Genomic DNA, 25,651 nt, shown 5'->3' with positions numbered 1-25,651 from the left:
GGCAAAATGGTGGGGGCGAGGGGGAGCACAGAGAAATAGTACTGTGGGTAGGGTTTTTGCTTTGCTTGTGACTGACAGAGGTTTGATCCCTGAGCCCACCAGGAGTGATCCCTGAGCACAGAGTCAGGAGCATGCCTTGAGCACCATCTGGTGTGCCCCTGCCCCCAAAAGAGAGAGATAAGTAGGAGCATGGAGATAGTACAGTGGTTAGGGCATGTTAGCATGCAATGGATGGGGTTCAAGTCCCAGAACTCTGTGATCCTCCGAGCATGGCCAGGCGCAGCTCCAGAGACCCCCAGCACTGCTGGGATGACCTGGCTATCCCCAGTCCTGCAGAGCCCCAGCAGAACCACATCCTCAGGTTCTGACCTGAACTGCTGGTCCAGTTGGCTGAGAATTGCCTGTGGGGACCCCAGACCTCCTGAGCACTGCCTCAGGAAGCCACCCCAATAATTAACAGAGAAATAGTGTCAGGAGGATGACTCGGAGGACTGGAGAGCATGCGTTGCATGAGGGAGGCCCGAGTTTGATCCTTAAGCGCTGCCAAGAGAAATCCCTCCCTGAGTACTGTGCCCAGAGTAGCCCCTGAGTAGCATTGAGAATGACCCAAAACAAATGAGAGAGAGAGAGAGAGAGAGAGAGAGAGAGAGAGAGAGAGAGAGAGAGAGAGAGAGAGAGAGAGAGAGGTGTGGTGGGGGTGAAGAGCAACCCTGGGGAATGTGGTGCATAGATATTTGTGAAGAATTGAGGAGCGATGTCTATAGTCATTTTGCTGGTCTGGTGATGGGAACAGAATCATCAATATGGATGGCCAGCAGCACACTGTGCAGTAAATTCCTCATGAGCCTGGATGTGAGGAGCAACCCGGCTCATCTCTCTGCACTGGACCTTCCCTGGACAGCAAGGCCAGGGCATGGTCCCAGCCGTTGTTGCCCGTCGTGCAGGATGCTGGAATGGTTGCTCCCAGTGGGGACGGCAGCCAGGCCCACAGCAGACTCCTTGCTCCGAGCAAGGGTGCTACCGCTTCCCTCCCTCCACTCCGAGTCCAACCCTTGAGGTGACCAGGCCGATAGGGGTTCCACTCAATGCCCACAAAGAGGCCATTCCAGGTCCAGGTGGGCTGCATGTGGGGCTTCCTGGCTCCGTTTTCCAAATGCAGAGTCCGGGGGGATGTCTAGTGAGCAGATCAGGGCACCGGGTTGTGCAACTTGGCACCTGTGCTCCATGCCATACCTAAGCCTTCGACCCTCCCAGCAGGAGATGGTGGTGGTCCTCTTTCCACACCAGTATCTGCTCATTGTCCCCGAGAGGACGCTCCCCATTGCCCATGGGATGCTGACGCCCTTGATGTAGCCACTTTCCCTCAGGGATCTTTCCTGTGCCTTGAGCTGCCAGCCCATTTGACGGGCTTGGGTTTGGTCTGGCAGTTCCAGCCTCACTGCACCCCTTCCACTGTCCTCAAAGCCCTGCTCCCCCTCCGCTGTCCCCCTGCCCTGAAGGCTGCTGGCTTATTCCTCTTGGAGATGAACTCATTGTTGACTTTAACTCACTTCGATGTTTCCCAGGGAAGCATGCTGGCGGGAAGCCCACCCCAGCTCCTTGAAGAAGACAGCTGGGTCAGTGCCAAGACTGGGTGCCAGGGGCCTTGGAACTGCCAAAATGCCTCCCATTTTATGGGCAGGCCTGGCTCGAGCTGAAGACATTCCAAGTATTTAATCAGCAGCCCATGGTACATGTTGGGTTGCAGAGGGAGTCCTCGGAAGCCAGCCCTCTCAGAGACAAAGCCAAGGGAAGGAGCTGGCCTTCTCCGTGGGCCAGGCTGATGCTCAACAGATGGAAAAGCACATCCCAATAACAGTAATCAATAACCAAAGGCTGGCAGCTGCTGCGGCCTGGCCGAGCGGCCCTGGAGGCTTGGCTCCGGCCTTTTCCCGCACCAGACCGAGTCCGGCCAGGAATCCATCTCACCCACCTCCCAGCACCAAGCTCCGGGGGAGCGAGCAGGCGAGGGAGGAATCATAGTTCACATACTTTCTCTTTCAAAATGTAGCCCAGTTTCGCAATTTCCTACTTAAGTTCTGGAAGGCACATGGGCAGGACCCAAGCCACCTTCTCTAGCCACTGTCCTGGGCCCCTTCTTCTCCCCACTGATGCGCTAGGCTGGAGAGCTCAGGAAAGACGAGGGTCCACCATCAGATGTTCTCCCACCAGCCCCATCTGTGGCTGCGCCTGCAAGGGCCTCTTTGATGCCCACGGTGCCTCCTTCGAGCCTCTGGCTTAAACCTGTTTATTCTTCACCCAGTGCTGGCGCTTCCCCGTGGGAGAAGCAGGAGGTGTGTCATCCCAAAGCAGGTGCACCCAACTCTGGTATGCTCCACCCCAGCTCCTCTCCCACCAGGCACCTTAGTCTCCAGATCTTCCCTCCTCCCCTAGAACGAGGCTTTTGTTCCGGCTCCCTTAACTGTCCATGTGCACTCCAGCCTCCTTTGCTGTGGATCCTGCAGAATGAAAGTTGTTTCCACTGCTGTGTTTTTCCCCTTTCTCAGCACAGCCAGAGGAATCGGACACCTGGGTACTGGCCTTGAATCAGGGACTTGAATCCAGTCCCAGGAAACTGAGTCCTTCAGCACCAAACCAAACAAACCAGCGAGGGGTTCAGGGCTGGGGGGCTGGAGGGTGGGTGGGACACTTAGAAAAACAAACCCAGAAAACACAAGTTCATCACCCAAACTATTGAAATGGAAAACAAATCCATTCTCAGGAGTCTTGGTCTGAAACATACCACGGCTGGTACTGGGGAAGTGGCCAGAAATGTGTTAGTCTGGGCAAGTCAGCGAAAAGCTAACATTTCCCCCAACAACAACAACAGTGTGGACGGAGAGTGAGTGCACGTGCGCCATGTGCTCCTGTGGCCTGGCCTGGGGACTCCTTCCTCTCTGAAAACCGCCAGGTGAGACTTTCTGATTGGGTGGCGGAGGGACACACCCTGTGTGGTTACGGAAGCACCCCATGCAGTACTGGGGATGGAACCAGGGGCTCCCAGCCCTCTGCGGATGCTCCCCAGCCTCTGAGCAACACCCCCAGGCCTAGGCATGACTTCTGGTCGATCCCAATGTCTCTGGCTGGAGGTGGGCTGCCTCTAGGGCTGGGAGCAGATAATGCCCACATCTGGAAAAGAACATCATCATTGGTCTTCACAGGAGAGAGAGAGAGAGAGAGAGAGAGAGAGAGAGAGAGAGAGAGAGAGAGAGAGAGAGAGAGAGGGGTGGGGGGAGAGAGAGAGGGAGAGGGAGAGAGGGAGGGGTTAAGGGAGGAAGAGAGGGAGGGATGGAGGGAGGGAGAGAGAGGGAGAGGGAGAGAGAGAAGGAGGAGACAGGTGAGAGGTCCAGGGGTCCAGGAGACACTTTTCAGGAGCACCCTGGGATGGCCCAGTAAGCCCCTGGGACCATTCTGTCAGAGCCGTCTCCCACAGGGGTTCTGCAGGAAAAGCACTTAGCACCCCCTGATTCCTTGATTATGTTCCCTGCCTGGTGGTCTCTGAGCAGCTCTAGGCACCTCGGGGAGCCCCGCAGAGAGGCTGGCTGCCTCCCACCTGACCAGGGAGGGGCAGGAGTTGCAGAAGACCAGTGTCATCTTGTCCGTGGCTGATTCTGGGGTTTTGTCGTGTTGCTGTTTGACAGGGAGGCAGTGCTTCTCAAACGTTTAACATGCGCAGGAATGAGCTGGCCAAGGGAGTACAAGGATGCATCTGATTCTTAAAGTCTGGGATACTGGTGAGGCTACCTATAGGGGTGGCAGTCTCTCAAGGAGTGCACAGGGGCCCCTGGGCGGGACCCAGTGATACTCAGGCAACTGGGCCAGATGCTTCAAAGCTGTGGCCCCACAGGGTGGAGTTGCTTGGGCCCAGCAGTGCTGGGGCCCCCAAGAGCCATGCTCAGCAATCCAGGGCTGCACCCAGCAATGCTCTGGGGGTCATGTGGTACTGGGGGATGAACCGGGGCTTCTTGCATGCAATGTGTGTGCTGGGCCCGCTGGGTGTGTCTCTGGCTCAGAGTCTCTGTTTTGATTAACCGCCCAGAGGAGGCTGAGGCGGCCAACAGTGGCCACACTGAGGGGGAAGGCCCTCCAGCATCTGGGAGGAGGCAAATCCGTGCCAGTTACAGTCGAGACATGCAGGGCTGAGCTCTGACAGCTGGCAACGAGAGACAAACAGAGAAAAAGAGTCGGAACTGAGAAAGAAGTAGTGATGAAAAGAGGGACAGAGAGGAGGGCAGAGACCCAAAGGCAGAGCAGAGGGGGCCGGAGAGGCTGGCCAGGCTAGAGCCGGGTGCAGGGAGAGGAGAGGTGAGGACCTGGGCAGAGGCCGGGGACACAGGCTCCGGCTTGGGCTCCAAATCCTGATCAGGGGTAAAGCGATTCATGGGAAGAGGAGTCCACAGAGTGTTAGTGCACCTGTCCAGACCTGCCGGTCCCCCCACACCTGGCCCACCTCATCCCTGCCCCAGTCTCCACTACAAGGTCCCGTCTCACTCCTGCATATTTGCCTCATTACCCGGCGGTGCTCAAGGGCTCACCCCAGGCTGCTGGGGAGCCAGCCCTCCAGGATGTCTCCCACCGTCACTCTCATCTCTTCTTCCTTCCTGAACTTCTGGGGGAAAATATGGCCTTGGCCTGTGCCCTGTACCCAGCCGCACCTGCCATCTGCCCTGCTGAGAGTCACCACAGGGAGCCCTTCACATCGCCCCTCCCGCTCTCTTTCTTTTTCTCTGTTTTTGTTGTGGGGCTATACCCGGTGATGCTCAGGGCTTACTCCTGGCTCTGCACTCAGGGATCACTTCTAGTGGGGTCTGAGGGACCATATAGGATGGCAGGGATGGAACTGGGTGGGCGTCATGCTAGTCAAGATCCTTACCCACTCTGCTCTCTCTGTGGCCCCTCCCCTCCATGTTCTGTCTTCTGGGACCCAAGGCTGCTGTGGCTTTCCTGCTGCCAGCCCCATCCCCGATGCTGTGAGACCGACCGCCTTCATCTGATCTTCATACTTGATCTCTACAGGGAGCCCTGTGCCCACTCTCCACCCAGAATTCTTTCAAGCCATCTTCTTGCAAAGCTTCCCACATCTGCTGGACATCAGTGGACACCGCCGCTCAGCTCTCCTGTACACACTCCACCGGATATGTGTCTGCACGTTGCCTGCCCCCCTCCATCTCAGGATGTCCCCAAGGCCCTCCAAACTCAACACAAGTCAAAACCAAAGGTACCTCTCTTTCTTTCTTTTTCTTTTTTTGCAGCGTGGGAGATACTCAGGGCCCCACACAGACAAGGCAAGTGGCTCCACTGCTGAACTTCTCTTGGAATAAAATCAAAATTACTTTCTTCTTCCAAACTTTACATGTTGCCCACATCAGAACACAGCAGCATCATTTTCCTGGGTGTCTTAGGTAGAAGCGGGGACCCTCCTGGACATCTCCCTCTCCTGTTCTCACTCCTCTGACATTTTTGCAACAAGTTTTAATCTCCAAATGGTTTCTTTTTCTCTCTTTTTTTTGGGGGGGGTGGTTAGGGGGGCAGACCCAGGCCCTGAACCAGAACCTCACACTCACAGGCATGAGCTGGATTGCTGAGCCACCTTCCAGGCCCCTCCGGAGAGCTGTGACTGTCCACTGCTCTCTGTCTACCTGCCACCACCATCATTCAAAACCTGCACCTCCCCGCTGGGTAACAGCCCCTGACCTGCCTTCTCCACTCCAGCCAACAAGATCTTTGCAAAAGGCGTCTGGGTTTTGTTGTCCTTCCGCCCCTCAGCAGCCTCCCTTGACTTGGGGAATAAAGACCCAATTCCAGGAGACTTGCCTGGGACCCAGTCACCCCACTTGCCCTCTAGATCTCTCAACAATACCAGCCCCTTTCCTTGAACCCAGAGCAACCTTCTGTTATGGCCATTTGCATGATCTGTGACATCTGTACAGAGCTATGCTGGCCAGTATAGCAGCCACTGGCCACATGTGGTAGGGAACACTTGAAATATGGCGGGCACAATTGAACTGAATTGTCCTTCCTTCCTTCCTTCCTTCCTTCCTTCCTTCCTTCCTTCCTTCCTTCCTTCCTTCCTTCCTTCCTTCTTTCCTTCCTCTCTCTCTCCCTTCCCTCCCTGTCTCCCTCCCTCTCTTCCCTTCCTTCCTCCCTCCCTTCCTCCCTCCCTCCCTCCCTCCCTTCCTTCCTTCCTTCCTTCCTTCCTTCCTTCCTTCCTTCCTTCCTTCCTTCTTTCCTTCCTCTCTCTCTCCCTTCCCTCCCTGTCTCCCTCCCTCTCTTCCCTTCCTTCCTTCCTTCCTTCCTTCCTTCCTTCCTTCCTTCCTTCCTTCCTTCCTTCCTTCCTTCCTTCCTTCCTTCCTTCCTTTCCTTCTTTCTTTTTTTTTGGCTTTTTGGTTCACACCTGGCGATGCACAGGGGTTACTCCTGGCTCTACACTCAGGAATTACTCCTGGCGGTGCTCAGGGGACCATATGGGATGCTGGGATTTGAACCCGGGTCGGCCGCGTGCAAGGCAAATGCCCTACCCGCTGTGCTATCACTCCAGCCCCTTCTTTCCTTCTTTTTTTCCTTCCTTCTTCCTCACCCAGGCCCTCACATAGCTAGGCAGTTGTTTTACCACTGAGCCACATCCTTAGTCCTTTGGTATTTAATTTTAATTAATTCAATTTAAAAAACTTAATTAACTTGGAGCAGGAACGATAGTAAAGTGGGCAGGGTGTTTGCTTTGCCTGCAGCTGAGTCACTTTGATCCCCAGCATCCCAAGAATGGTACCCCCAAGAACAGCTGAAAGTAATTCCTGAGCTCAGAGCCAGGAGTAACCCTTGAATACTGCCGAGTGTGGCCCCCAAAACAAACAAAACAAAACAAAACTTAACTCAATAATCAGAACTCTCTTGTCTACTCTTTTTTTTTTTTTTTTTTTTTGCTTTTTAGATCACACCCGGCTATGCTCAGGTGTTACTCCTGGCTTTGCACTCAGGAATCACTCCTGGTGGTGCTCAGGGGACCATATGGGATGCTGGGAATCAAACCCGGGTCGGCTGCGTGCAAGGCAAACGCCCTACCCACTGTGCTATTGCTCCAGCCCCACTTGTCTACTCTTTTTTGGTTTCTGCTTTTGGACCACACCAGACGGTGCTCAGGGCTTACCCCTGGCTCTGCACTGAGGGATCACTCCTGGTGAGGCTTGGGGGACCCCAGGAGATGTCGGGGATCAAACTCGGCTTGGCTGCATGTCAGACAAGTGCTCTGCCTGCTGTACTATCTCTCTGGCCCCATCTTGTCTATTCTTGAACTTTGTTAGGTAAATGAATGTACTTTTCAACTCGAATTTTTACAGAGTCTAGGTGCAGATGAATTGGTTTTTTTGGGGATTGGTGAATCCTAAGCAAGGGCTCAAGGGGGGTGTGGAGCCACTCAGCCGGGGGGAGGGGACAGTTTGATATTAGGGTCGGGAGACGTGAGCTACTCAGGTCTGATAGCGCCAGGGGTCCCCAGAGCTCACTCACACAGGTCTGTGCTTTATCTCTGAATACTTGCAGTGCTGGGATCAAGCCCGGGGTCTGGGCCATGTCAGGCATGTGCCCTTGACCTTGGTGCTATATTTCCAGCCCCTGACTACAGGTCAATGTTGTGGTGCAAGTTTTGCGTTCAAATGGAGGTTCCAGGGTCAAACTATGTATCAAATGTTGAAGCCATTGTTTGAAAAACAAAAAGAGAAATGTGAAAGTTTTCATTTGTCATTTGTTATATTGATTACATGTGAAAAAGAAAATTTTTTGTTCATATTTGGTCGAGAAAAAGACATAATATAAACTTGCTTCTTTTTTTTTCTTTTTAAAATATGACGACGAGGACAAGTAAATTGGATCCACAGCTTATAGTCTATTCTGCTGGCGCTGGGGCCTCCCGCCATTCCTGCTCTGGCCCTCAACTCAGCCCCACTAGCCCCTCCTTGGAAAGCTTTCCCTGAGCTACAGGCCCTTCCTTTATATTCAGGTCTGTTCACTGTCCAGTGACGAGTATGTGCCAACCGCTGACCTTGACTCCACCCTCTTGTAATTACGCTTTCATGAATCATTTCTGGCATCTCACCTGTCATCCCACCTACCTGTAAGCCCCGCAGGAACCAGGCTCCCATTGTTCCCTCCTCCCCACTAAAAACCAGACTCTTTCTGGTCTGGCCCAAGGCTACCAGAGACACTTTTTTTGGGGAGGTAGGATGGTAGACTCCACGCCAGGCTGTTTTCACTTGGGGTGCCCCAGAAGGGGGTGGGTGAGAACCCTCCCCGCCCCAAAGGACCCAGCCCCGGCAGTTGACCTCCACTACCCAACCGCTGCCATGCTCCAGGCCACTTTCCGGACACATCCTACCCATTTTCCATAATTACCATACCATATTTGATGGAGTTCAGACAGTAGGCAACAAATCATGGAGAGTATATCCCCACACAAGGGCAGAGCCTGGCAAGCCACCCGTGGCATATTCAATATGCCAAAAAGAGTAACAGTAGGTCTCATTCCCCTGATCCTGAAAGAGCCTCCAATCATTGGGAAAGATGAGTAAGGAGAGGCTGCGAAAATCTCAGGGCTGGGAGGAATAGAGACCTTGCTGGTGCCCACTCGAGTAAATCTACAAACAACGGGATGACAGTGACAGATGGGGACTACACCCAGCAATGCTTAGGGGTCACTCCTGGCTCTGCACTTAGGAATTACTCCTGGTGGGCTCAGAGGACCATAGGGAATACTGATGATCGAATTCAGGTCAGCTGCGTGTAAGGCAAACGCCCTCCCCTCTGTACTACCACTCTAGCCCCACCAAAGACATTTCTGAAGGCCACAGATCATGGCTCTGCCCGTCCAGAACCACTTCCAAGGGCCTGGTCCCTGCCATGACTTCCCTTCCACACAGCTTCCCTCTGTGAAGCCATTCTGTTGCCCACTGTTCGGGCCCACTCCATCCTGAGAGGGCCCAATCATGCCCCCCCAACATCATTGTGCCTGGGTCCCAGAATCCAGCTCTGGGATGGGACCCCAGACTCCCCAACCCCCCTGCCCTGGAGTAGCCTTGCTATAGACCACACCCAGGTGAAGAGGCTGGAGAGACGGTGAGAACCACCCCTAGTGGCCCCCACATTTCTCTCCTGCTCTGGACCCTCTCTCCAGGCTATTAGTGATCTCGTGAAATTCAGCCCTGTCCCTTCCTGCTCCCGAGAACCAGACCGTACGCGCTGAGAAGGAACAGGGACTGTGGCTAGCCTGTCGTTGGTCTTAGTTTTTAATCCGCCAGAACCCTTGAAGTCATATTTCAGAGTCGGGGAGCCCCGCCTAGAGGGACTATATCCCCAGAGGTAAAGTCACATGGCAGGAAAAGCAGAGTCCTCAGGCTTGGCTCCTGTGCCACCAGGGACTTGCCACGCAGCCACTCCAGGAAGCTCTGCTCCGCCAAGCTGGGGCTGGGATGCTCTCTCTCTCTCTCTCTCTCTCTCTCTCTCTCTCTCTCTCTCTCTCTCACTCCCTCTCTCTTTCTCTCTCCCCCATCTCCCCAGGGGGCCACCGTGCTGCTGGTCTTCTGCCAGAGATGACCCTTCTGTCTCCCTGTCCTGCTCACACCATGACATTGGAGGTGAAAGTGGCCGCTGGTGGCCTGGACAGCGTGCACGGGTCCTGGGTGCGTGTCTGGTGGTAGCATGTTGGCACAAGGTCTGGGCGGCAGGTGCGTGTCTGTCCGTGGTCGCTGCCCTCGGGCTTGGCAAGGCTCCAGAACGCTGGACTCTCTGTACGAGCCTGGAGGCGAAGCCCTGCCCTAGGTGGGCCCCACTGTCCCCATTGTCCCTCGGTCCGGCTGCTGCTGCGGGCCCTGGCGTCTCCGGGAGCCGATGCCCACCTCCTTGCTCTCCTTCCGGCTTGACTTCCTCTTGGCGTTGTCCCGCTGGCCCTGGCCCCCCTTTCTCCTCTTCTGCCCTGTAATCCCAACAGCAGGAAGAGTCAGAGAGGATGCCCTGGGCATGGCCAAGGGCTTTACTGGGGGGAGGGGTGAGGAACGGGTGGTTGGAGGAGCCCAGAGACGCTGCTATAGGCAGCCGGGCTCTCCCAAGAGACCAGGAACCACGTCAGACGACCCTGAAACTTAGGTCTGAGAGGGGGCACCCTGGGGGCCTTTCCCTCACACAACCTCGATGCCCTAGAACCCTCTTCTTCCTCATGCCTTGTTCAGACCTTGAGTCCCAATGGACACTTCTCAGACACGGTGGGCCTCGAGACAGGCAGGAGAGACCCCCAATACACCCCTAAAGCTTCTGGGGCCAGGTTGTGACCTTGGTCCTCTCTCTAGACCGCTCAGGATTTTAGCATCTCCTCTGCCAGGACGCCCTGGGTCCTCCGAGGGGAGAAAAGAAATGCGGAAGCTGGAGGGATGGGAATGGGGGCTTCTGCCACACAGAGCTCCGAGCCGCCCGTCGGCACACGGCTGTGGCCTGCGTGGCATGGGGTCTGCGCTGGGCCTTCCCGGTCAGCGGGGGCGGTGAGGCCTGGCGGGGTGGAGGGGCAGTGACTCACCTTCAGGACACGGCGTCCTCCGCACTGTGCACCTCCGAGTCTCCTTGGTGCCCGAGCAGAAGGTGTGGTCCCCCCCGGGGGCGTGCAGCACCCGCCGCGTCCGCTCCTCTGAGCCCCTCCGGAAGCCACAGAGCTTCTTCCTCTTGGAGCACAGCCCCCACGGCGACCACTCGCTCAGTTCACATTGTCCTGGTGGGAGAGGGGGGTCACATTGCTTTCCCTGACTCCACGCACCCCGGGGAGCCTCTCTAACTGGCTCTCACATGCCCCTCCAGCAGTGCTCAGCAACTGCTCCTGGCTCTGTGCTCCTGGTGGTGCCAGAAATATTATTATTATTATATATTTTTTTCTTTTTTGGGTCACACCCGGTGATGCACAGGGTTTACTCCTGGCTCTGCACTCAGGAATTACTCCTGGTGGTGCTCGGGAGACCATATGGAATGCTCGGACTCGTGCAAGGCAAACGCCCTACTTGCTGTGCTATCACTCCAGCCCCTGGTGCTGGAAATAGAGCCATATCCGGTGCTAGAATTCGAACCCCCAAGGGCCACGTGCAAGGCCGACGCCACTGTACTGCCTCTCTGGGGCCTGGGTGTCACAGCCATCTAGGACGGGTGCTGAACGAAGCCCAGGGGTGGTGGGGCCCCACTCCCTCCCCACACCTGTCTCACCGGGGTGGCCGCACTCCATGGTGCCGTTGGCCGGGGTGGAGCCCTCGGGGCAGGCCCGGTAGCAGCGGCCCTTGTGCAGGAACAGGCTCTCTCTGCACTTGGTGCAGAAGTTGTGGCTGAAGCATGCCTCGCAGTGCTCGATCCTGCACTCTGCGGAGAAAACCAGAACAGGGGGTAGGGGGGTGGGGGGTGGGGCTCAGGCTTAGTCTGGGCCCACCCAGCACCCAACAGCCACCGCGTGACTGGGATCGCCACGGTCAGACCCCAGAATCTGCTCTGAGTAGCATTTGGGGAGGTGGGGGGGACGGGCCTCTAGGCTTGGCCGGGGACAAGATGTGGGTGTCCGCATCTCCGCAGCGGCGGGAGGGACTGAAGGAGAGCAGGACCCCCAGAGCGGCTCTATGGCCTCCCGTTTCCCCTTTGCTGGGCGTCTGCAGCCCCCTGAGCCCTGGCTCTGCACAGTGGAGGAGCAGGGAGCACTCCCAGGGCAAATTCCTCTCCCTGTGCAAGGTCGGGTTCCAAGAAGCACTTTGATCAGACTCCGGGTCCTCCCTGCCCCACTCCTGGCAGCTCCCTCGCGTGCTTGCACAATCCCCCTTCTCAGCGTGGGCAACTTCCTCCCCGCCTCTGGCACCTGGCAGCTGGACGGCCAGGAAGTCTCGACCCTAGGCAGCCAGAGGACCAAGAGGGCAGAGCCAGGGTCGTCCCACCACACTCCCCAGCTCCCCGTCCACTCTGCGCCTCTGGCCTCCCAGCCGACCTCTGCCACAGCCTGCTCCCCCTCCCCCCACCCTGTTCTGGCTCTGGGTTGGCTGTGAATGTGTATGTTTGCAAGTGTGAGGGTGTGGGTGTGCCAGAGTATGTTGAGAGAGCACGTGGGTGTGTCTGTGAGGTGTGTGACTGTGTGTTTCAAGTGAGTGTGTTTCATGAGCGTGCTTGCAAGTGTGTATGTTGTGCGTGAATGTGTCTTTGTGAATATGTCTTTGCAAGTGTATGTGTGCACGACTCATGCGAGTGTGTGAGCGTGTGTCGTGAGTGTGTATTTGTGAGCAGAGGAGTGTGTTCACACATATGCCCCAGTGTGATTGCAGCTAAGGCAGGACGCGTGCCCTGGGACCAGAGCTGGTGAAGAGCTGACTAGGGGGACTGGGGCTGAGGGGCCTGTCACTTTCCCTGCAGCCTGTGGAGCCCCCAGGCTCTCACTCAGCCACGTGACAAGTGGTGCTGTGTCTTCAACATAAGGGGGAGAGGGTGGGCCCAGATGCAGATCCAGACAGAGGTGGTGAAGGAAGCAGGTGGCAGGAGGGGAGGGAGATGACTCGGGCAGACGAGGGCGTGGGACAGGGGGTGGTGGCTCTGAGCTCTAGGGCCTGGCATGGCTGGGGCACAAGGGAAGGAGATGAGGCTCTGGAGAGCAAAGTTCGAGACACAGCAGTGGGTGGGATCTATGGCCCAGGAGATAGGGAGCTGCCGCCCTCCCCCACAAGCCCAGCCCTGCCCCACTCACTGATGCACTTGTTCATGTCGGGGTTGCGGGCATCGAAGTAACCCGGCGGGCAGGAGGGCAGGCAGACGCCCACTTGGCGGATGTCGTTCCGCTCCAGCAGGATGAAGAGCTTGGGCGAGCACTTGAGACAGCCGTTGACTTCGGAGCAGAGCTCACAGCCCTTGGCGCAGGCCTGGCTCCCCTCGGCACTGACTGCAAGAGGGGCGGGAGAGAGGGGGTGGGGGTGAGGCCTCCTCCATGTCCAGCCCTTCCCCCCACAGGAAAGGACGGGTTTTGCCTTGCAGCAGAATGGGTATACTTCTTGGAAAGCACGTGTCAGGTAGGCAGCCGTCTGCAATATCTCTGTCTCTCTGTCTCTGTCTCTGTCTCTGTCTCTGTCTCTGTCTCTGTCTCTCTCTCTCTCTCTCTCTCTCTCTCTATATATATATATATATATATCTGTCTGTCTGTGTCTGCCTATCTATCTGTCTGTCTCTGTCTCTGTCTCTCTCTGTCTCTCTCTCTGTCTCTCTCTCTCTCTTTCTCTCTCTCTCTCTCTCTCTCTCTCTATATATATATATATATATATATATATATATATATATATATATGTCTGTCTGTCTCTGTCTCTGTCTCTCTCTCCAGGAAGTCTCCAGATGCCCGAGCAAGAGTTCCCAGATGCCCGAGCAAGAGCTCCCAGCCACCCTTGCAGAAGGATGCCCACAGAAGCCACCCTCTGAGTTTGCCTGAGCTGTACCACACTGGGGTACACGTGTGAACACACTCTTGCACCCCCCTATACTCACCAGAGAGAAGCTTCTGGAGCTGGCCCTCCCTTCCCCAGGGTAAGAAGTTCAGCCTGAGTTATGGAAGGAGGATGTGCACATGTGTGTGGGGGGGGGGAGGGAAGCACAGGGGAGCACTCCCAAGCAGTGTTCAGGGGTTCCCGGGGTGCTCGCAGACAGTCAGGCTGTGCAGACCTGGTGGGTACCCAGGGCCATTGGAGCCATACCTGGGAGTGCTTGGGGGACCGTACGACACTGGGTATCAAACTCAAGTCCCCCACATGCAAGGCATGGACTCCACTGTTGATCTATCTTCCTGGTGCAGGATTTCTTTGAGGGCCACACTGGTGCTGCTCAGAGTTACTCTTTGGGGTTCCTGAGCACAGAGCCAGGAGTAGCCTCACAGCGCCTAGTGGTGCCCTGATGAGTACCGGGTATGTTCAAGGATCAAGCCCGGGGTCCCGACATGCAAAGCATGCTTACCCTTTGAGCTACCTGCCAGGCTGAGGACTTTTTCTTTTAATTTTCTTTTAATCCAAGAATTAAAAACACATTATTATATGTCCTCTTTTCCATTTGCTTTTTGCTCTGGGCCACACCCGGTATGATCAGGGTTTTCCCCTGGCTCTGTGCTCAGGGGTCACTCCTGGCAGGGCATGCAAGGCAAACGCCATCCCGTTCCCCTCCCATCTTTCTGGCCCCAATAAGGTATTAAGCATGAGAAAGATAATGGTTAGCCTGTCGAGACAAGGTCACCTAGGGAGAGACAAGAAGACAATAAGCCTTGCCAGGGAGTCTCCATCGGAAAGGAGGCTGTTCCCCAAGGAACTGGGCAATAGCTGCAGACAGCTTTGGTGGTCACCCTGGGGAGGTCGCAAAGGGCAGCGAGGGGTGGAGGCCAGGGACTCTGCTCTGCCATGCAAGGGACAGCCCCAGCAAACAATCTGGTTCCCTTGTTTGTGCTGCGGGGTCGGGGGAGGCTGACTTGGGACCATCCTTGGAGACATTGTGCTCTCGGCTCCAGAGACCTCCTTCCCTCATCAACTTAGCCAACACCACCAGCACCACCGAGGGCCATGCGCAGTCTGAACCTGGGCCTGTGGAGGGGAGCTGATCTCTTGGTGGTGCAGAGACATCCCCAGAAAGACAAATGCTGACAGCCACAGGCCATGACCCAGCAGGGCCAAAAATAAGAGAAGGAAGGAGTCATGCTGAAGCTGCCAGATGAGGGCTTGGAGAGATAACACCGCAGGTAGGGTGTCTGCCTTGCATGGGACTGACAGGTCCAATCCCCGGCATCCCATATGGTCCCCCCTGAGCCCGCCAGGAGTGATTCCTGAGTGCAGAGCCAGGGTTAGCCCTAAACATTGCCAGGTATGGGGTCTCCCTCAACAAAGTTGCCAAATGATGTTAGAGATTTGTCTAGTAGGGAGGAGACAAGGGGGCTAGGAATCAGGGCACAGAGGAATGAAACCACCCCAGGGGTAATTTCTGGGGTACAAGATGGCTGCAGGTGGGAGTGGTGAAAGATAAGGCGCCTGTTCTTAAAGGTCTTTTTCTTTGTGGAAGGGCTGATCCTGGTAAAGACTTGAGGGGTCAGGTGGGGCTGGGGGTGGAACCTGGGCTCCTGCATGCACTGAGACACTCTCACCCTCGGAGCCACCTCCCCGCTCCTGGAAGGATCTTTTCTACCCTGCAGGGGAAGGTGAATGGGATCCTGCCTAGAAGCAGATCCCAAAGGACCCTGTCCTTCACTGCATCGTCATCGCCAACTTTATGCCAGATTTCTGTTTTGTAAGACAGTGGGGTACAACTGTTGTGTGAAGATTTTTTTTTTTTTTGCTTTTTTGGTCATACCTAGTGATGTTCAAGGGCTACTCCTGGCTCTGTACTCAAAAATTACTCCCGGAAGTGCTCAGGGGACCATATGGGATGCTGGGGATTGAACCCGGGTCAGCTGTATGTAAGGCAAACGCCCTACCCGCTGTGCTATCGCTCTGGCCCTGTGTGAAGATTTTTTAATGGCGCCAATTTCAATGGAACCAACCAACCAACCAACCAATCGAGGAACAAAACCTGGTGTGATGATTATGTGGTGGTGAAGATGAGGCAAATAAGCCTGGAATTCTTGGAACACAATTCCCCAACATACAGGTAGCCTCAAGGGAACTGCCCCCACTCCCCCCGGTCAGAGAGTCTGCACCATTGGGCTTCTCACGCCTCAGTTCTGCTTCTGGACAGGGTGACCATTTAAGAAGGGGCAGGGGGAGAGACTGACCCAAATATTTGGCCACTGAACCCTTGCGGTGCAGTTCTCCTGGGTATTTTGGTCAGAGTCGCCCCTTTCTCAGGAAGAACTGGCAGCTGTTGGCAAGTCTTAGGCAGGCCAAGGGCTGGCCAACTCTCGGTCACGGGGGGTCCCCAGGAGCCCTGCATGGAGACCTGAGATGGGAAGACCCCTGAGGAAGTGACTGGGCCGTTCCACCGAGAACCCCGAGGAAGCCTTAGAATGCTGTTTTGTAGACTTGAGAGATCTTCGGGAACCATTGGTGAGCTACCACAGGAGACCACTGGGGGATCTGCAGGACGGGGAGACTGACCAGACCCCAGGAGGACAGAGGGGCCAGTCACAGAACGGGAGAGCAGAGAGGCACGAGTTGCCCCTCAGGAGGAAGCAGGCGCCGGGGGATAAAAACAGCTGCAGGTCGGAACAGATCTGGGCTCCAAGCTCAGTGTCCACTGGAGCCGGGTCAGTCCCCAGCCTGGGCCTCTGCACCGGACAGTACAGCTTGTGCGACTTCGGCCCCTGGGCCCGGCCCTACCTCTGAAGTGGGAGATCAGGATGGGGGCTCTGGGGTGTTGCTGGGCAGCAGGAGTGGCCCCTGGTCTCCCAGCAGGGGAGGAGCAGGAGGAAGGAGAGAGAAGTAAGGGGTGAGCAACAGGCGAAAAGAACAGCAGAGTCAGCACAGGCAGCGGCGGCGGCTTACCACCTGCCAGGGCTGCACCGAGGAGCCGCCTGAACCACAACTCATGAAAGGGGGTCTGGCATTTCTTTTCTCCCTCCCTCCCTTCCTCCCTCCATCCCTCCCTCTGTCCCTCCATCCCTCCCTTCTTTCCTTTCTTCCCTCCCTCCCTCCTTCCTTTCTTCCTTTCTCTTCCCTCCCTCCCTTCTCTCCCTTCATCCTTCCATCCCTCCTTCCTTCCTTCTTTCCTTCCTTCCTTCCTTTCTCCCTCCCTCCCTTCCTTCTCTCCCTTTATCTGTCCCTCCCTCCCTCTTTCCTTCCTTCCTTCCTTCCTTCCTTCCTTCCTTCCTTCCTTCCTTCCTTCCTTCCTTCCTTCCTTCCTTCCTTTCTTCCTTCTTTTCCTCTTCCTTCCCTCTCTCCTCCCTCCTTCCTTTCTTCTGTCTTTTCCTTTTTGGGAGAGGGGTGTGGTGTAGAGCCATACCCAGCAATTCTCAGGGCTTATCCAGGCAGAGTGCTCTGAGAACACTCCTGACAGTGCTCAGGGGACCATATGTGGGGCTGGGCATCAAACCAGAGTCAGCCACATTCACGGCAAACACCCTACTGTGCTATCACTCTGGCCCCTCTTTCCTTTCTTTCTTTTTTTTTTTTGCGGGGGAGGAGTCCCACCTGGGGTGCATAGGAGCTGCTTGGCTCTGTGCTTGGAGGCTGCTCCTGGGTGTGCTGGGGGGACGTGTGGTGCTGGGGATTGAACCCGGGCCTCCTGCATGCAAAGCCTGCGCTCAGACTGTTGAGTTCTCTCCGGCCCCAGCCCCATGGCTGGCATCACCTTTCTAATGTGGTTTTCCCAGAGAAGGAAGTGGAGAAGCTGCACCAGGCTTGCCAGCCAGCGAGGGTTCAGACAATGTGTGACAATGGGCTTGGGGAGGTGGACAAGGTGACACCAAAACTCAAGTTTGGCTGATCTGGTTTTTATTCGAGGTAGAGCTGATTTATATAGAGCCACTGCTATTACTGTTTAGTTGCTCAACGCATAAAAAATCCCCATCATGTCAATTGGTTCAATTGTCCTAAGAGCAAAAACTACTACACTTGGCACCATGGGACAAGCATGGTGCCAGCAGGGCTGTCCTCTACCCTGGCCTCACTCAGCAGAATGGCCAGTTAGCAGGGCCTGCAGGAGGGCCGGTACCTCCACTACAACAGACATGAAATCATGAAATCCCCAGCAAGTTGTCGGAGAGAGAACAGAATGGGGAAGGTGCTTGCCTTGCATGCAGCTGACCCAGGGTCTGTCCCTGACACCTCACAGGGTCTCCGAGTCCACTAGGAGTGATCCCTGAAGGCAGAGCCAGGAGGAAGCCCTGAGCATCACCTGGTGTGCCCGTCCTTTAAAATAATCCCCTGATAGGGCTGGAGCGATAGCACAGCAGGTAGGGCGAACCCAGGTTTGTTTCTCAGCATCCCATATGGTCCCCCAAGCCCTGCCAGGAGTAGGAGTAATTCCTGAGTGCATGAGCCAGGAGTAACCTCCGTGCATTGCTGGGTGTGACCCCCTCCCCCACAAAAAAAAGCCCTGCTCCTGGTGGTGATGTTGGGGGGGGGCTTATCTAAGACACTGGTTTATTTTTTCAGGGGCTACACCCATCGCTGCTGGGGAGGAGTGGGGGACCACTCCCAACAACGCTCAGTCAGACCCAGTGATGCTTGGTAGGGTGATCTGGTCCAGGGGATCAAACTCAGGGCCTTGAGTACACTAGGCTAGAGTTCTGGCACTTGGGCTCTCACTCTGTTGCAGTGAAGGCTTCCGTCTCCAGAACCACAGTGTCCCAGGGTCCCCGTGTCCCCACGGCTGCCTTTCCATCCACCCTTTCTTACCCCTCTCATTAGGGACAGGTTTGCAAACAGCTTCTGAGAATTCTGCCTCCTGCTCACCCAGCAATAATTCTCCATGTGCATTTTTCTCTGTTTGTTTATTTATTTGGTTTTGGGGCCACACCTGGCATTACTCAGGGCTTACTCCTGGCTCTGTGCTCAGAGATCACTCCTTGCAGGGCTGAGGGGATGATATGGGGTGACGGAATCAAACCCGGTGAGCCCTGTGCAAGACAAGCACCCCCTACCACTGAACTATTGCTTGGTCCCTCTTTGACACCTCCCTCACCTTTAAAAAACATTGAATCACTGTGAGATGCACAGTTACAGTTGTTATGATTGGTTTTCAGTAACACAATGTTTTACTCCTTTCTTATTTCTATGACTCCACATGCATTTTCCTTCCAAGCAGTCCGTGGCCTGAAATGAGTTTGGGGTGGGAGGGAAGGAACCCACATAAGGGAGCTGGGCGAAGGGCAGAACTGGAGGGGGCATGCTCCCGGGACCACGGGATATTGTGGAACGTGGAGGAGTCCAAGGAGTGGGAGTGGAGGAGAGGCAGTGTGCACCCACATGCTGGTGACGGGTGGGATGGTGTAGGGGGGTGCAGGGCCAACACCCGTCAGAGGGCAGCTGCTGGTGCCTTGGAAGGCTGAGAAGGAGGAAGAGGAGGAAGAGGAGGAGGAGGAGGGGAAGGAGGAGAGGAGGAGGAGGAGGAGGAGAGGAGGAGGAGGAGGGGGAGGAGGGAGAGGAGGAGAGGAGGGGGAGGAGGGAGAGGAGGAGGGAGAGGAGGAGAGGAGGAGGAGGAGGGGGAGGAGGGAGAGGAGGAGGGAGAGGAGGAGAGGAGGGAGAGGAGGAGGAGGAGGAGGAGGAGGAGGAGGAGGAGGGGGAGGAGGAACAGACTGGGGGAGACAGTAGTTAAGTTGTGGGTGTGCTGCTTTGTGGGGGGGGCCCTTGGGGAAGGTGTCTGCTGGGCAGTGGAACACAGGGATCTGGAACTTGGAGAAAACCTGGGGTGGAGTTGGAGACACGGAGCTTTAACACGGAGCCTTAACAAGGAAACAGCCTCGGGGGCTAGAAAGCTATCCAGGCGGGGAGGGTGTTGACCTTGCATGCAACTGACCAGCGTTCAGTCCCTGGCATCCCATGAGGTGTCCTGAGCACCACCGGGAGTGATTCCTGAATGCAGAGCCAGAAGTAAGCCCCGAGCATCACTGGGTGTGACCCCAAAGCAAACAAAACATAGAAACTAATAAAGAAAACAGCCTCCGAGTGGGCCGAGGGCCAGGGCGGGTGCAGAGTGGGCTGGAATCAGACACTTAGGGGAGGTCTGTGCGTGGGAGGGAGCCCTTGGCCAGGCAGGGGTCGCAGACACACACAGCAGAGGACACTTGGGCACAGCAGCAGCTGCTGAGAGAATCTGGCGGGGCTGGGAGCACTGCAGAAAGGCAGACTGGTGGGGAAGTGAGAGGAGATGGAGACACAGCGGAGAGACGGCGGGAGATGGGCAGACAGAGGACACACAGACAGAGGGACGGGCAGACACACGGACCGAGGGACAGGCAGGCACACAGACAGAGGGATGGGCAGACACACAGAGGGATGGGCAGACACACAGACAGAGGGATGGGCAGACACACAAACAAAGAGACGGGCAGACATACAAAGGGACGGGCAGAGACAGACAGAGGGATGGGCAGACACACAGACAGAGGGATGGGCAGACACAGACAGAGGGATGGGCAGACACACAGACAGAGGGACGGGCAGACACACAGACAGAGGGATGGGCAGACACACAGAGGGACGGGCAGAGACAGACAGAGGGACGGGCAGACACACAGACAGAGACAGGCAGACACACAGACAGAGGGATGACAGAGGACACAGGGACAGTGGCGAGAGCTGCTGGGGGGAGGGACGGAAGTTGCTGGGGTCTGACAGAGCCTAGGGGCGACTCTCCCGGGACTAGGGAGTGGGCTGCGAGGGTCTGGGGAGCAGAAGCGGCTCTGTGGAGTGGGGGCGTCCCGGGAAAATGTAGGTGTGGAGGGTGAAGCCAGGGGAGTTTGCAGCAGGGCTGTGGGGACCCAGCCGCAGAGGCTCCCGGGAGAGCGACTGAGCATGTGTCTGCGCTGACAGGAAGACAGACTGTGCAAAGGCTCAGAGGCTCACCTGCCCCGTGAGTCCTCCACATGGGAAATCGGGCTTCAGTGCTCTGCACGGACAAGGCCGCAGAAGGTGCGGGCCCATTCTCCACTGCCTCTGTGTCCTCTGTCAGGGAGGCTCCCTCCCACCGGCAAGGGGCGTGCAGAGGAATGTGTGTCTCACTGCACCCTGCTTCGATTGGCCTTTCTGCCAAGACTGACTCCTTCAGGAGTCACAATTAAAGCCACCTCCTCCAGGAAGGCTCCCTGATCCCCGCGCAAGTATAGATAAAATAAGGACTCCTCAATGTCCTACTGTCTCTCCCGCTGTCTCCAGCACTAGAGTCTATCAATGGAGACATCTCTTGTGTCATAAGTTCCCCCACCTCAACAGCTTTGGAGGGTGAGCCTGTGTTATTGTGAATGGAAGCCCGGGGAGGGGTGAGGCTCCACGAGGAGATAGATAGGCTCCCCCCAGATAAAGGGTTGAAGGGTGGTGGGTGGGCCGGGAGGTGGGTATATGGATGGAGGAGGATTAGAGAAGTTTGGGGAGGGCAGGGGGACTTACTTTGGAGGGGTCACACCCGGTGATGCTCAGGGGTTACTCTTGGCTCTGCACTCAAGAATTACTCCTGGCGGTGCTCAGGGGACCATATGGGATGCCGGGGATCGAACCTGGGTCGGCTGCATGCAAGGCAAACGCCCTACCCGCTGTGCTATCACTCCAGCCCCGGACCTGGGCTTCTTGAACTCAACTGGTTGCTCCCTGGAGACTCACACTGCTCATCCAGAACCACACGGCCTTTGATCTGGCCTGTGCGCCCCTCTCCCCTGCGTACCCCCAGCCCCTGCAGGTAGGGGGCACACCCCCTGCTTGAAACCCTCTGAGGCTCCCTCCTTCCCTGAGCACCTGTCAGGTCCAGTGCAAGCTGCCCCTGGTCAGCACAAAGAGCTTCACCCTCCGACCTCTGGCCTGCGGAGTCCCACCCTGAGGGCTGTTAGGCTTTTGGGGGGAATCTGGTTTGGGGCCACACCCTGTGGAGCACTGGGATCCTCCTGAGTCCTCCCAGTGGTGCTCAGGGGACCACAGCATGCTAGGGTGGGACCCGGGCACCTTGGGCAAAGCCTGTGCTCTGGCTTCTGTGTCAGCAGGGTAAGGACTACCCGGAACTGCTTAGAAACGATTTCTCCAGGGCCAGAGCAATAGTACAGTGGGTAGGGTGTGTGTCTTCCATGCAATGGACCCGGGTTCCACTCTAGGTCCTGGACCACCCTACGTCCACGTGACCGACTGAGGGTCTCCTGAGCCTTGCCTAGAGTGACCCCTAAGCACAGGGCCAGGAATAAGCCCTATCACTGCAGGATGTTCCCCCCTCCAAAAAAAATTAATAAAAGAAACCATTTCTCCAGCACTATAATTGTTTTCTGAACCAATCGTGTATGCGTCCTCCCAGTTCCATACCTTTGGGCATCTGGCCCAGGCTCTCTGCAGAGTGTAGAGTATAGTAACCCTGCGTATGTTATTCTGACCCATTTCCTCCTGTCATGAAGTTCCCTGCATCAGTATCTGTTTGTTTGGTTTGTTTTGGTTTTTGAAGGGGTGGGGTGGGCATAATGGTGGTGCTCAGGGCTTACTTCAGAAGGTACTTGGGTACCATACGTGGTGCCAGGGATAGAACCCAGGCTGGCTGCATGCAAGACAAGCACCCTAACTGCTGTATTACCTCCTGCACCATGCAGAGACAATTACCCAGATTCTAAGGTCACACATTGGGCCTTTTGGCCATATCTGGCAGTGCCCGGGGCCTACCCCCAGCTCTATGCTGAGGGGAGGGATGTTCCCAGAGGTGCTGGGGGACCATCCCGTGCTGAGAACTGAACCTGAGCCTTCCACTTGCAAAACATGACTTTAGCTGTTGAATGATCTCTCCGGTCCAAGACTCCTGGACATTTCTGTGCTCAAAACTGGGTGTGGCTCTGGGTGAGAGCCCGATGCTGGAGAGATCACCCATGAGCGGTCACAAGGAACAGCTCTGACGCTCGTGTCTCAGTAGCTGTCCCTGCACCGCTGAGGCTCAGGGTCCTTCCAGGGGGAAGGGACCAGGGCAGTCACTCCTCCGCCCCCCCCAGGCAATGCCATCCTTTTCCTTCCCCCGCCACTTCCCAAGTATCCTGGGACAAAAAGGTCCACACTGCGTCTAGAAAAGGCCAAGCGTTCAGAGCTTAAGATATCAGAGTTTTGGAATATTTTTCTTTCTTTCTTCTTACTCTTTTTGGGGTGCTGGGGGTTACACCCAGTGGTGCTCAGGAAATATACTCCTGACTCTGTGCTCCTGGTGGATCTCAGTGGACCATGTGGGGTGTTGAGGATCGAACCCAGGTCAGCCACCTGTGAGGCAAGTGCCCTCTGCTCGCTATATGATTGCTCTGGCCCTGCAATCTATTTCTTTATCTCATGTCAGCCTTACCATATTCCTATACCATGAAATGTTATTGCAACTATCTTTGTTTTTTTTGTCCTCTGCGGTGCTCTGGGGGCTGCTCCTGATGTTGCTCAGAAAGCCACGTGGGGCCCTCAAACTCAGGACTCATTCATGCAAAGCACGCACTTCAGTTCTTGAGAATCTCATCAAAAAAAAATCTAGTCAAGGCTGGAGAGATAGTGCAGCTGGTAGGACACTTCCTGTGGCACATGGCCAACCTGGGTTCGGTTCCCAACACTGCCAGGAATGATTCCTGATACAGAGCCAGGGGTAACCCTTGAGCACTGGTGGGTGTGGCCCCCAAACAAACAAAATCAAATCAAGATTTCTTCTTTTTTTTTCTCTCTCTCTTTGGGTCACACCCAGCGATGCTCAGGGGTTACTCCTGGCTTTTCACTCGGGAGTTGCTCCTGGCGGTGATTGGGGGACCATATGTGATGCCCAGAATTGAACCTGGGTTGGCGCGTGCAAGGCAAACACCCTACCCACTCTATTATCGCTCCGGCCCCAGGAGTCGAGATTTCTCATTAAAAAAACAAATCCAGTTTTCCTGGCCCCTAAATAAGTTTTGTGTGGTTTGGGGAGGCTTAAGTTTGTTTATTTTTGTGGTTCTGGCAATTAAAATCAAGGTCTTGCATGCAAGGCGAGTGCTCTACCAGTAAGCCGCATTCCTGGCCTCTGTTCCAATATTGCCTGCGTGTCTTTAGGCCTGTTCATCTCTTACTCTGTCTCAGCCTCAGTCTCACCATCAGCACCTTGGCAGGATTTACTTAAGAGCTCTGAGAACTTCTCCTTCCCGTGATAGGCTATAAGAAACCACATCCAAAGCAGGGCAGAGGGAAGGCTTGGCGGGAAAGACCAGTGGGGGGTCCCTCTGCTTCTTGCCCTTTTGCCTCTTCTTTGCCACCCGGGGCTCCTGAGTCCCCCTGGGCCGGGTTAAAAGATTGGACAGGCCTGTCACTCTGTCCCATCCCACAGTCCTGCCCCGTGATCTGGACAATGAAGGCTGCGACCCACCGGCAGGCAGACTGGGTACAGCTCCTGGCCCAAAGGGGCCGAAGGCTGCACTCTCAAGACTCCAAAGAAAGAAATGACCCCTGAACTGCAGTGGGCAAGGGGGGGACCATGCACCCCAAGGCAGGGTGCCCGCCCAGCATCTCCATGGATACCATACAAAGCTGGTGTTAGGTCAAAGGGCAGGAATCACAGACTCGCCCCTCACAAGAGCAGGGTCAATTCAGAAGGCTGACTCCACCGGGGGGAGAACAGTGTAAGTCATCCACAGAGTCTGGCAGTGCAACAGCCCATCCCCACGCCGGGTAATCCGCACAACTGCAGGAGACAAAGGAAAAACTCTGCCCCATCCTCCCAGAATGAAATAACCTAGAAGGGACCCACCCACCCTGTCCTCATAGACTCCCACGGGCCCCCTCTCCCTCCATCAGCCCATTCCATTACTCACTCCGCCTCTGCCTCTTCCCCTTCATCCCCCGGCTGCCCGCCGAGGCGAGATGCATCCAGCTCAGAACCAGGGCGGCCACACACAGCCCAAGCCGCATAGTCACTCGGCGGCTCCAGGCCCCTGGCAGGAGGGGTGGTCTCTGGGGCGCTGGACAGGCAGGTGAAGGGGTCGCACTAGAGCCTCCGGGGCTGGGGCGGCAGCAGGAGGCCCAGGGCCGGGCTGTTTCCCAAATCCACCATAATCAGCGAGGAACGGGGCGTGTGGGGGGAGGCCCCTTTTCCATCAGTCCAAAGAACCGTCTTCAAAGGCACCTTGGGGTGTCACATGGGAAATTTCTTTGTCACTTCATCCGAGATACCTCCAAACACCAATCTGTTAGGGAGGAGAAAGAAGAGGGGATTGGGTGTCACTGAGCCATTCCTCGGATCTGTGCCTCCGGCCCTCCCGATGGCCCCTGCCCATGGATTGTACTCAGGTGGTTTGATTTGGGGGGGGTAGAGGTGGGGGGTAGGGTAAATGGGAGAATTGGGGCACACCCAGCAGTGTTCAGGGTGCTATTCCTGGCTCTGTGCTCAGGAGTGCTCCCCTGGCTGTGCTCACCAGACCATGTGTGGTGCTGGGGATTTGAACCAGAGTGGTGGCTATACAAAGCTATATACATGATGCCTAGGGCCTGCGCTTTCTCTCTCTCTCTCTCCCACCAGGTGTGACCAAGCATCCACCTGGCATTCCTGTAGCTGGGCTACCTTTCCTCTCTTGCAGAATTCCCTCCCCTGGGACTGCAGCGGGCCACACAAGTAGTAGGAAGGAACACAGTGAACATTCCCAGCAAACTGCAGGTCCCTGGGAACCGGCCAGCCTAGCCCTGCCTAAGGTGGGTCTGCTCTAGCCAGGGGTCCATTAACTCAAACCTATGCCTTATGCGAGAGTCGCACGGGGTCTTCTCTTCTGAGTGAACCCCGAGCTTTCTCTGTCTCCCCAGAGCCTTGCACCTGCCCTGGAGCTAGAGAAGCCTCCCTCCGCCCCCGCCTCCCCCCCCAACACACACACACACACACACACACACACACAACACACACAGACACACACACACAGACACACAGACACACAGACACACACACACACACACAGACACACACACACACACACACACACACACACACACACACACACACACACACACACACA

At 56.0% G+C, this 25,651-nt stretch overlaps 1 protein-coding gene across 1 annotated transcript; it reads right to left on the bottom strand.

The window, feature by feature from the left end:
- Nucleotides 1-9,842: 9,842 nt before the first annotated feature.
- Nucleotides 9,843-24,560, bottom strand: RSPO1 (R-spondin 1). The gene is made up of 5 exons (XM_004614239.2): nucleotides 24,464-24,560; nucleotides 12,773-12,964; nucleotides 11,266-11,415; nucleotides 10,595-10,783; nucleotides 9,843-10,000 (listed from the first exon to the last, which is right to left on the bottom strand). The coding sequence occupies exons 1-5, from the start codon at nucleotides 24,558-24,560 to the stop codon at nucleotides 9,843-9,845; spliced, it is 786 nt and encodes a 261-aa protein (XP_004614296.2).
- Nucleotides 24,561-25,651: the final 1,091 nt, after the last annotated feature.

Source organism: Sorex araneus, chromosome 5, assembly GCF_027595985.1.
Source record: "Sorex araneus isolate mSorAra2 chromosome 5, mSorAra2.pri, whole genome shotgun sequence".
NCBI classification, from domain to species: Eukaryota; Metazoa; Chordata; class Mammalia; order Eulipotyphla; family Soricidae; genus Sorex; species Sorex araneus.
Note: the sequence above shows the minus strand (reverse complement) of the source record. Positions and strands in the feature narration are given on the sequence as shown.

Excerpts from the sequence above, each read along its gene's own strand:
- RSPO1 (XM_004614239.2), bottom strand. The coding sequence starts at position 24,560 with ATGCGGCTTGGGCTGTGTGTGGCCGCCCTGGTTCTGAGCTGGATGCAT. Across the intron at positions 12,965-24,463 it reads GGGGAAGAGGCAGAGGCGGA|TCAGTGCCGAGGGGAGCCAG; the intron begins GTGAGTAATGGA and ends CCCCTCTTGCAG. Across the intron at positions 10,001-10,594 it reads GAGGACGCCGTGTCCTGAAG|GGCAGAAGAGGAGAAAGGGG; the intron begins GTGAGTCACTGC and ends TTGGGATTACAG.